This window comes from Trematomus bernacchii, unplaced genomic scaffold, assembly GCF_902827165.1.
Source record: "Trematomus bernacchii unplaced genomic scaffold, fTreBer1.1, whole genome shotgun sequence".
Taxonomy (NCBI): Eukaryota; Metazoa; Chordata; class Actinopteri; order Perciformes; family Nototheniidae; genus Trematomus; species Trematomus bernacchii.
The window spans coordinates 23,191,671-23,202,838 of record NW_022987720.1 but is presented as its reverse complement, the minus strand read 5'-3'; the positions used below and the strand labels follow the sequence as shown (position 1 = coordinate 23,202,838).

Sequence of the window (11,168 nt, the reverse complement as noted above, 5' to 3'; positions counted from 1 at the left end):
AGTCATATTATTACAAAGTGGACCCGTCCCTCTGAAGCAGGGCGGGTTATGTTTGAAATGGTGTAATCAGAGTGTAACAATCATGTACTACTAGCCTAATGCTGATGTAATAATGAGATCAATAATACATATCATTTCCCTGTTCCTGAAATATTTTTTTAGCTGTGAAACATTAACTCTCCTGGCCTTATGAGTTTGCTTTGACTGAAATAGAAAATACGTTGACAACAGTTTGATAACTAAAAAAAGTGTATAATAAAGAAATATTAAAGAAATGATAGGAATTCCTCTTACACCAGCAAGAGCACCTTAATCATTAAGAAAGTAAACAGCACTAGGATGTAAACCATGGTTGGGAAAGCAATTCAGGTTTGTGTCTTGGTGGGTCAAATTTCACATTACATTGGTATTGCATTTTCAGAAAGCAGATTACCCAGGGTTACATCAGAAAAGTATTCCTATTAACCTTTGGCTCCTATATCAATTTCATCGATTTTTGTCCAACTCTGATAAGCTGTGCAATATACTTTGATAAACTTTTCTATGTTTACATGTGACATCTGTGGAAATGAAAATGGTGACGTTAACCTTGTCTTTGTACCCTTTAACAATTGGTATCCTGAAGTACTGTAATCCTTGAAACAGATACTTTAATGTTACACTGAAGTGTTTTATAATCATTGAGAAAACAGTTGTCTAGTCGTTAAATGTTAAGAGAATGACACTGCAGGAACAGTGGGGGATATGGCTTCAAGTCTACGGTATTGAGTTTATGTAAGTTGCTTTGGATAAAAGCGTCTTCTAAACAATATCCAATAAACAGCCTTTTCTTCTTTTCTACAAATACCAATTGGACTTGCTTGTGAGTATTAATAACACATCCCAAACATACAGTTACATTTATTTAACAAAATCAACTGTAACAAATCTGACAGATCTTCTGGTGATTTTGTTAAATAATGTCAGGTCAAACAATTAGACTCAGGTTCGTATTGTAAAAATGTAACTAGCATGTTGGATGAAACATCTGAATATGATATGTGAAGTGTCAGTGCTCTTTTACTTTCGATTTCTTAAAAAGTAAAAATACACATTTGCAGCATCAGTCAACCATCAAATGTATTGCAGTTGCCCTCTGTGACCACTGGAGGGCAGTGAACAATAATATTTCTAAATATACTCAGGTTAAAACTAAACTGTGTGTGTGTGTGTGTGTGTGTGTGTGTGTGTGTGTGTGTGTGTGTGTGTGTGTGTGTGTGTGTGCGCGTGCGTGCGTGCGTGCGTGCGTGCGTGCGTGCGTGCGTGCGTGCGTGTTCTTCTTGTGAAAGGATGGGTTGTGATAAGATCTGCTGACTGTCTTAAGACTTGGTCTTGGGGTAAGAACGCAAATGAGATCTCTGTGCCATATTGAACTTTTGATCCAAGAACCACATACTTGTGGCTACGCATATTTAATATTCCCAGAGACATCATGTCCCTAGATTCATCTACAGTTGATGAAGCTTTTATCAGGCCAAGGTTTGCTGAGAAGGAGTTCAATTTAGGCAGCGCTGTGGCTGCCAAATCCTTGAATTGCAAAATGCCAGAGCTGAGCTAAATTCCACGGATGTGTAATTCCAAGCTGGAGTGTAATTGTGAATGTGTCGTCAGTGAACATAAGTTAAAACAGACGGCATGTTAGAAACAAATGTCATCAGAGTGTTGACCAGCGGACATGATTATAAACACTTCATTACCTTACTTCAAGGCCAACACTCTTGCATCCTTCAAAATAGCTCTCAAAGCTCCCTTATTCACTCTAGCTTTCAATCTCTAATCATCATCATCTGATTTTGTGTAAAGCATCTTTGAACATTAGGAAAAGCACTATACAAATCTAATGTATTATTATTATTATTATTATTATTATTATTAGAGCCTGCACACAGATGTGGCAACTGTCCACTCACAATAACTGGGTGGGCTACCATACTGTAGTTTTGAAAAAATTGATAATTGTAGGGTCAAATTCGTACAGAATGTCAAACAAACCCTATGACCCCTGTAACCCAAGTTTTTTTAAATCTTAGCTTAAGTCAAGCTTCTTCAGTAAACATATTGTATTTCTTCTATTCAAAAGTCTATTACAATGTAAAGGCTATTACATAAGTACAACTATATGATGCAATATGATGCAAGACACAGGTCACCACGAGAACAATTTCCAGAAAAGAAAGTCTATACTTTTTGACTGCTGCTCCTCAGGATTTTGATATTACATTACTTTTCATTGCATTGCATTACATTGTATTGAACTGTAGGGTAAGTGTCTGGCTCATTCTCTGTGAGTCACAGCAGCTGCTTCAGTCGTATGTCAGCAGATGAAAGTCATGCCTGATGCTGGCAGTGAGTCATAGATTCAGATCGTTTGGAGAATTTGACTCAGTTTCAACATTTCACTTTGGCCTCTTCCCTCCTAACTGAAGTTAACTGCAGGCAGGACTGCCTCACATGCTTGCCATTTGATCCTTCCGGCAGCTATATACAGTCAGTGCACATTAGGGCTCCTGGCCGTGCCAAATATTTAGTTGTCTCCCTAGCAACAAATGCATTCTATTTCTGTCTGGGGCTCTGTCCCCTCTCACAGTTAGACTCCACACCAGCGGGTCATAATCTAACGGTCTGATGTCAACAAATCAGTAATCCTCCTCACTTCACTGACATCTGCAATTATTTGTTAAGTACAAAATTAGTCATTTACAGACTTTAACAAAAATGTGAAGTCATTGGTTGGGTGGGCTGATTGTATTCGCTGCTTGGTTTGTCACTCAGATTGGAGGTCCCTCCCACACTGTATATATTCTCCTCAGAGGGTGCAGTGAGGCCCTGCAGCACTCTCACTTCTTCTCAGCTCCAGTTGACTGACTACTTCTGCAAAGATGGCTGTAAGTGTAATTTTAAATGTTATCCTGTATTGCTTTTACTTTGTATTTTGTGGCTTAAAAGGAGCAGCATTATTGGGTCTTATTTTAAGTGGCACTGACAGATGGTGAAGTGTCAGCTCACTCTGCTGTGTCGATGAAACTGAGCCAGCTTCCTATGCTCGACTTAAAGCAGAAACTAAACCAAAAACTGTAATTTGCTTTTGAGTTTTCCTGGCTCCTTACCTTTTATGGTCAAAATATTCACCACAGGCCACACGTGCACATTAGTCATGTTTACAAGTTCTTGAAACTGCTGCAAGTGCAAATGCTTGAAACCCTGCAATCTCATTTGATTACACTGGAACAGGAAGGTCTGTTAACATTTGTCCTTTTTATTTAAATCAGTCTTGATATCCATAGCTGATCACTAGCAGCAGTGCATTCTGGTCCCTTTTGACTCATAAAGTAGATTACAATGACGGCCCTGTATCACTCTCGTTTTGGTTGGCTACAGGGGAAAGCATGTGTTTAAAAGGGCACCGTGAGGTGGGAGCAGTGGGTTTAAATCACATTACAGGATCAAATTAAATGATCATGTGGAGGCTAGAATAGATGCTAACTACACTGTAATTCTCAAGCCTAGCTCCTGGAGTGATCGAATCCTCTGTGGCAGATTGTGAAGGCTTTTTTTCAGGCAATTCAGGGAGTGTCCCATGCACTATAAGATGTCTCATTTGTATTGAACTTACGGAGAAATTCCAGTAGAATGATATATATTTAGAGTAAAAATATATACAACTCACTTTATTTTTGGTAGATACATGTGTTTTACTTGACTGTGCATACTTGATTTTAGTCACTTCAAGCACTGATTTTGTACGCTCTCAGTGATGAGTTGAATGAATGAAATGATCTCTTACACAAAACAGAATGCAGATTCCTAGACAGTAAGGTATGGGAGGGATGCAGAGTGACTGCCAGGTCGACCTCACCCCACCCCACTCATCTCAAGCCCCAGTGCCATGTGTTATTCACATACTTTACGGCAGGGGTGCCAAATTCGGCCCGCGACTTCATTTTATGTGGCCCCACAAGAGCTTGCAAAGAATATAATATGTTTATTATACGGTTACATGCTACTTTACAGAAGCACGTTGCCCATAAACGACATGTCCCACAATGCATCTCAAATTTGACTTTTTCTCAGAATTTGTCTTTTTTTTGTCAAAATATGCCTTTTTTTCCTTAGAATTAGCCTTTTCTCTCAAAAATTACTTTTTTTTCAAAATGTCACTTCTTTTTTTTTGTTTCTCCAGAATGTGGCTTTTCTTTTAAAATCATATTGTGACATTCTCAGTGAAGAGACTTGCAATTATTTGCCCTAGACCTCTGCTTTCAGACGTAGTTAATTATGAAGTTATTACCCTATCCGATAATAATCCAATGCAGAGGCAATAATGTAATATAATACATTATTTTATATATATTCAATATTTATATATGTATTTTCATATAGTCTTAAAGTTACAACCGGCCCTTTGAGTGCAACCATAATGCTGATGTGGCCCGTGATGAAATTGAGTGTGACACCCCTGCTTTACGGTCAGACTCTGGAAAGAATGTCCTACCCATGCACTATACCTGAGTATTTAAAGAAGTTTCCAGGTGAACAATATCACGAAAGTCCTTAGGGCACTATGCCATTGCTCACTTCTTTCTGTGAAAGTTTGAATGCCTGCCCACGTAATCATCCTGACACTTTACTTGATCAACTAAGTAAACATTCTTTAGTTATTTTAAACGGGAGAGTGTGTACTTCTGTGTGTACTTCTGTTGACTGTATCTCACAGTTTTTTAAGATTAGCAAGGATTTTTTCCAACAGCTGCAGTGCATCAAATTCACACAAGTCATTACATTTTGTGTTCCTCTGTAAAGTTTGCAAGAACAGTATCCCAAAGGCAGTGACAACATGCAATTTGCTAGAAAAAGAAAGCACAATTTCTGCATTTAAAGAATCTGTTTCTCAAATGTAGGTGCAAATGGCAAAACACATCATATTCAAAGACATTTCACAGCTTCTGTCCTTTAAGAATCCAATTTCTCCTGTGCCCCATAGCCTTTAGCCACATGTTTCACTATATTGTGAAAAGCTGTTAACCCTCCTACAGTAGGCTTCTATATTTGTACATGTTGTCCTGGTGACAGCTAACAGTTCCCCAGATACATCATTTGCCAACATGACAAAATGTGGAACTGCAGGATCTGTGTTTCACAACTCAATTATAGATTGCTCAAGTATCATTTCCTAATCGTGGCACAGCTCAGTATTCCCTCGCCACATGTACAGAGGCAACGAGCAGAGGATTTCTGCTGTGCTCAGCCTTTTTCTTTCAACGTATACTTCCCATCCAGTCTTGCACTTAGGAAAAAATTACTCATTTTGAAGGTCTTTCTTAAAAATGTAAACCTCTGCCAAAATCTGCATAGAGAAAAAGGGGCTGTGGCATAAGATAGGACAGGAGAGAGCTGGAATATCTGATCAGGCGGCCAGTGGGAGAAAATTGAAAACACATGTTGTTTAATTTCTACGGATGAATAGCGGATTGGAGAATTGGCTGAGGCCACCATTCCTGCTTGTTGCCTGCAGCTGCAATACTAAATGGATCTAGTAAAACTCAAGTAGTATTTCCACACAATAACGCACTGTATTAACATCTGGTCCACAGGGTATGATGATAAAGAACATGTCCTTCAAGGTCGGGCAGACCCTGACCATTGTTGGAGTCCCCAAACCTGACGCTACAAAGTAAGTTGTTATCACATAATTAACAAAGGGTGGCTGAGAATCTCCTGTTTCCTTCTTCTTCTATACCTTCTGTACTTCTGAATTCAACACAAAGGCCATTCTACACACTAACACATAGATGGAGGTGTAATCCGTGATCAGTTACAGTCACTGACTACTTATCATCTCCCCTCAGTTATGTGGAGGTGATAAACATGATAGTTAGCGGGTGAAAAGAGAAACCACGCAACTGCTCAGTTTGTCTCAATATTTTGTGCTCTTGCTGCCCTCGTAGCTTTTTGAATCTAAGCAGCCATATTGAAAGGTAATACATGTTCTTGTTACTTTTTGCCACAGTTTTGCAGTGAATATCGGCCCCAACGAGAAGGATATTACGATGCATATCAACGCTCGTTTTAACGCCCACGGGGACGAGAATGCGGTGGTCTGCAACTCATACCAGGACGGCATCTGGTGTGAGGAGCACCGAGAGGGAGGCTTTCCTTTCTCTCTGGGAGAGGAGTTCAAGGTGAGAGGTTGTGTGTGTGTGTCTGGTATGTCCCATGCCTATTTCTGTCCTTTCTGTGAGAGTGACCTCTGTTGGAAAATGTGTGTCACTGCACCTCTGTTAACTGTAGTCATCTAAGCACAGCGTGAAGGACTTGCAGGCATCTGTGAACAGTTTATATACATTTGTCATACTACAGTTGTTTAGATTGTTATGTTACAGCATGCTTTGGCTAATTTCAATTAAATCAAAAATGACATGGACGAAGGATGAGGTATTATGTTTGAAATGTCCACCATTTAAAGGTCCCCTATTATACTGTTTTTCATCAATATATTATAGGTCTCAGATATATACAAATCATGTCTCTGAAGTGTTTGGCTCGAAATACCAAACAGATCATTGTAGCATCCCATAATCCCCTCAGTTTCAGCCCTGTTTCAAAAGTGCTGATTCTCTGTCTGTTACTTTAGATGAAAATAAGGAGCCCCTCCCCACGCCCCTCTGAGAGATATTTGGTTAAAAAGAACACAATGGTGGTCTAGGGGGAGATTCAGGTGATAAGATGGGGGGGGGGGGGTTACCTTGGTTGGTTATTGGCTAATGGTTACACAAGCCAGAAACTCGTTATGACATCATAAAGTGGCCAAAATCTGATCAGCTCATTTTCAGACAGGTTTTTATATAAATGGATCAGGACAAAAAGTGAGCGAATCTTTTATCCTGAAACTTTCAGAATCTCTTTACACAGAGGGGACACATGTTGATGTAGAAGAGACATGGAGAAGTGGATTTTGCATAATAGGTGACCTTTAATACATTGTACAATAATGCACTGTAAGCTCAGTATGTAACATCTTTGTCTGCATATTCTGTTCTTTTTTCTCTTGGTCTGTATACCATAGGTCCTCATTGAATTCACCCCGACAGAGTTCGTGGTGAGTTTATCAGATGGCTCCTTGATCCACTTCCCCAACCGCATGGGTGCAGAGAAATACTCGTTCATCAGCTTTATTGGGGAAGTTCGCATCACGAGCTTTGAGATCAAGTAAACCTCCATGCTGCCAGGAGTCTTTTGCTTTCAATTGTGTTTGTCCAGCAGTATGTCATATTTAGCCCCAGCTTTTAAGTTTGTGAATACCATGAGGTATCAGCAGTGCCTTTCATGTTTCTCACACAGTGTATGTGTGTAGGAAGAATTTGTTGAAATGTGCGTATGCAAGCAAACACAGAAACGAATATGGATACATAAGATGGACTCATACAATGTCATAATGTTCAGATGTAAACATCGTAACTGCATAACCTTCCTGAACACTTGACAGAGCTACGGACTGGAAAGAAACCAAACATACAATTGTCCCGTTTCATTTTTTCGCTTTGCAGTTTGCAATGTTTAGTTGAAATGTTTTGCAAAAAATCTAAACCGATTGTTATCTAAGGTGCCTTGAAATGCTGCATGTTTTCGTTTTCCCTCCCAGACATTCCAGATTGATATCAAAGTGTAATGCTTGCCTTTACAACATGAATAAAGCATATCCTTCATAAACATGGACTATGGTGACTGTTTAAACGTATTACACAAGCACTTTATATCGGGATTGATTGAGAAAACATCCCACCTCCTTGCAACATCTACACTGCAGTCTTCGTCAGACGGCTACGCTCATACTTTTCCTGACTTTGACATTTGACATTCATTTGACGAGCATATGCTCCCAATTAAAAAGTCACACATTCCCAAACAGTGAACCCAATTTCATCACAGTTTGGCTGGAAAGTTAATGATGCAGCAGGGCTAATTATTTGTTCTCTTTCTCTGCTGTAAATAGTTCTTAACGTACCTCACACCAAATCAACACAATTAGCCATGTTAGCCAGTAGATGTCGCCATTGCTATAGTAATGCAATTGACTTGAGAATGTTAGGTGAAAATGGTTCAGGTCACATAATGGTTACAACATTGTTTGAAGTTTCAACCTATGTCAATGGTCTCGGAAATTCCCCCCCTGTGAAATAGTTTGTTTATGCACAGATTGTCTGAACTTTTGATTAATTACTGATTAAACCTTTTCCATCTACTTCTTGACTCTCTTGAAATGGAATAGATGTACAATATTAAAGGCAACCAAGAGATATCCTTCAATTGTGCAAATATGTTTCAACTCAAGGTCGAGAAGAATGATGTGAAGTGATATCTTAAACAAAAATCCATAATCCGACAGTTCTATTGATCCCTTGATGACCAGCATAATGTGTTCTACATGTATGAAATGTCACCGAGATAGGAATACAAATCAAAACCAGGAATGCATCTCTGCAGTACCAGACACCATATTTGTATGTGTGTTTTAGAGGCTCGTGAGTATTATAATAATGTAATCTGATGTAACAGAAGGCAATGTGCGTGAGGCTGATTCAAGGAGAGAAGGATAGAGGAGAAGAGGTAAGGAAGAGAATTTTGAGTTACAACAGGTTCCAATGCTGTGATTCCTTGAAGTCAAAAGCTGAGAGAACCATGCAGGACAACCAGGACTCATTAACAGCTCTGCAACATGAGTGTGTATGTGGCTTTGATGCATGTGATCAGTCTGACACATCCAAGCTATACAGGTACATGCATGTGTTTGTGTGTGTGTGTGTGTGTGTGTGTGTGTGTGTGTGTGTGTGTGTGTGTGTGTGTGTGTGTGTGTGTGTGTGTGTGTGTGTGTGTGTGTGTGTGTGTGTGTGTGCATGAGAGGTAATCAGTGCTCTGAAGCTACCTGGCAGTGTCAAAGGTGCTCTCTCTGGAGGAAGAGAATGGGCAGATTTGGTTGCCATGATGATCACAATTCAGTCCCTGTCTTTTTTTCCAGTCTGATTGGTGCTCTTCCCTTTTCCCCTTTCTCTCAATTTCTCTTCCTTACTCACCACATATTTTCTTTTCCTACATCTTCTCGTTCTGATTCTTTTCTCTCTCTTCCTTTGAATCGCCTCCCCAGTCTTCCTCTCTCTCTCTCTCTCTCTCTCTCTCTCTCTCTCTCCTCTCTCTCTCTCTCTCTCTCTCTCTCTCTCTCTCTCTCTCTCTCTCCTCTTCTCTCTCTCTCTCTCTCTCTCTCTCCTCTCTGTCTCTGTCCTCATCAGCTGCAAACCCATCTCTCTTCCTGCACTCTTAATTGGAAATAAGTCATTTTAAACACTTCCCCTCTTCATTATTTTGTGGCAGACAAGATCAATATCCAGGGCTGTGCCTTGTAGTGTGTTTGTTCTGCATCCACTTAGATAATTTGAGCAAGGCTCGAGACTCACCTCTACCCCTCACTACTTAGTATACTCATAGAGATGGTAAAAAGAAAATAGTATATAGGGTGATGTGTGTGTGAGCCAGATTGACCGGTATACATTACAAAGGGAAGAGACACAAAGCTGAGTACCATTGTTTCTCAGAAAGGCTACATGAGCCCTGTGTGTGTGTGTGTGTGTGTGTGTGTGTGTGTGTGTGTGTGTGTGTGTGTGTGTGTGTGTGTGTGTGTGTGTGTGTGTGTGTGTGTGTGTGTGTGTGTGTGTTGTTTGTTTAGACACTGTGATGCTTGTGTGAAGGACAACCCTCCAGCTCTTCCGCACACATCCAATATATCACCTTAGGCTTTGATTAGCACATTCAAATTCAAATCACCTTGCTTATCACAGGCCCTGGAGGAACACACACACACACACACACACACACACACACACACACACACACACACACACACACACACACACACACACACACACAGCAGGCATATGCTGTGTTGTCACTTTTATGAAGCCGTTCCATGTGATGAGCACTGCGGATGTTGGTTTTACACATCCATGTGTTTCCTTCACCTGTGCCGTGTCACTTCATCTGTGTGTTTGAATAAATGTGCTGAAATGTGTGGAACAGAATGATTCACATCAGCTTACATAAAACCTTTGTCTATATTTAGCACCAGCATGACTCCAGATTTCTGCACCGAAGCTATCAGCCACACATTGAGATGTGCGTGGGCCCGCCCTGTGCTGACTGCGGTCCTGGATTCATGTTCGGCGTGCCTGCCTCACCTCAGGCTTGTTTTTATCTTAGCAACATGATAATACATAAACGCAAGAGAGCCTGTTAGGTTACAGCATCGTGATATGATTACCTTGGGGAGTTTAGATGGAGATAGGAGTTGATTTAGCCCATTTATAGGAACCATAACATGAAAACAAAGATGCAAAACATAGCTGCTGTGCAGAAGAAGACAGAAATGCAGGTGGGCTTGTAAGAGTTGTCCCCAAACAACACTGAGAATCGAGTCTCCAAACAATAAATGCAACAACAAATAAATGTGTGTTTGTGTCAATTGTTCCCAACTGAGGGTAAGATTTGTTAGATAATGGGGCACAAAACACCTTCAAACTGCATGCGTGTAAAGATGTTGGTTCATAAAGAATATAATGACTAGGGTTATAGATGATTGAATCGTGAGTCATAACATTAAATGAAGCAAGGTTGTTAATGTGGATGCCAAACAACAATAGAATCACTGACTTTTTTTATGGATTGTCTCATACAGGTTTGTCATTCTCTACAACTGAATGCTTGTGCAGTCTTAGACTGTATATATAAAGGTTAAGAGCATAGACTGTGTATATATAAAGGTTAAGAGCATTATCGCGGCGTGTAACAAAATAAATACACAGGTCGGATGTTGGTTGATGGGTAATTTAATGCACCACCTGGCGCGCACCATAAATGACTATATCAAACACACCCATAATGATGCAGGCTGGTCCACAAGCTAAAATTACTAAACGCTAATGCGGCATTAAGCAACAATGAGCCTTGTGTAGCCAGATACTGAACATATATACTGTGTGTGTCCCAAATTAGGCTACTTCAAAAAACGTTTGGCTGGAAAATATAGCCTCAAAACTGGTAGATAAAATACGGGCTGGTTTTGTCAACATTTGGAGGGATTTGAA

The 11,168-nt window shown here is 40.1% G+C and overlaps 1 protein-coding gene across 1 annotated transcript; it reads left to right on the top strand.

The window, feature by feature from the left end:
• Nucleotides 1-2,833: 2,833 nt before the first annotated feature.
• lgals2a (lectin, galactoside-binding, soluble, 2a) lies at nt 2,834-7,746 on the top strand. Its single transcript, XM_034143402.1, has 4 exons — nt 2,834-2,924; nt 5,631-5,710; nt 6,047-6,218; nt 7,103-7,746. Exons 1-4 carry the CDS (start codon nt 2,919-2,921, stop codon nt 7,247-7,249), a joined length of 405 nt encoding a protein of 134 aa, XP_033999293.1. The 5' UTR covers nt 2,834-2,918; the 3' UTR covers nt 7,250-7,746.
• Nucleotides 7,747-11,168: the final 3,422 nt, after the last annotated feature.

Coding starts and splice junctions, on each gene's coding strand:
- lgals2a (XM_034143402.1), top strand. Junction 5,711..6,046: donor CCCAAACCTGACGCTACAAA/GTAAGTTGTTAT, acceptor TTTTTGCCACAG/TTTTGCAGTGAATATCGGCC. Junction 6,219..7,102: donor CTCTGGGAGAGGAGTTCAAG/GTGAGAGGTTGT, acceptor TGTATACCATAG/GTCCTCATTGAATTCACCCC.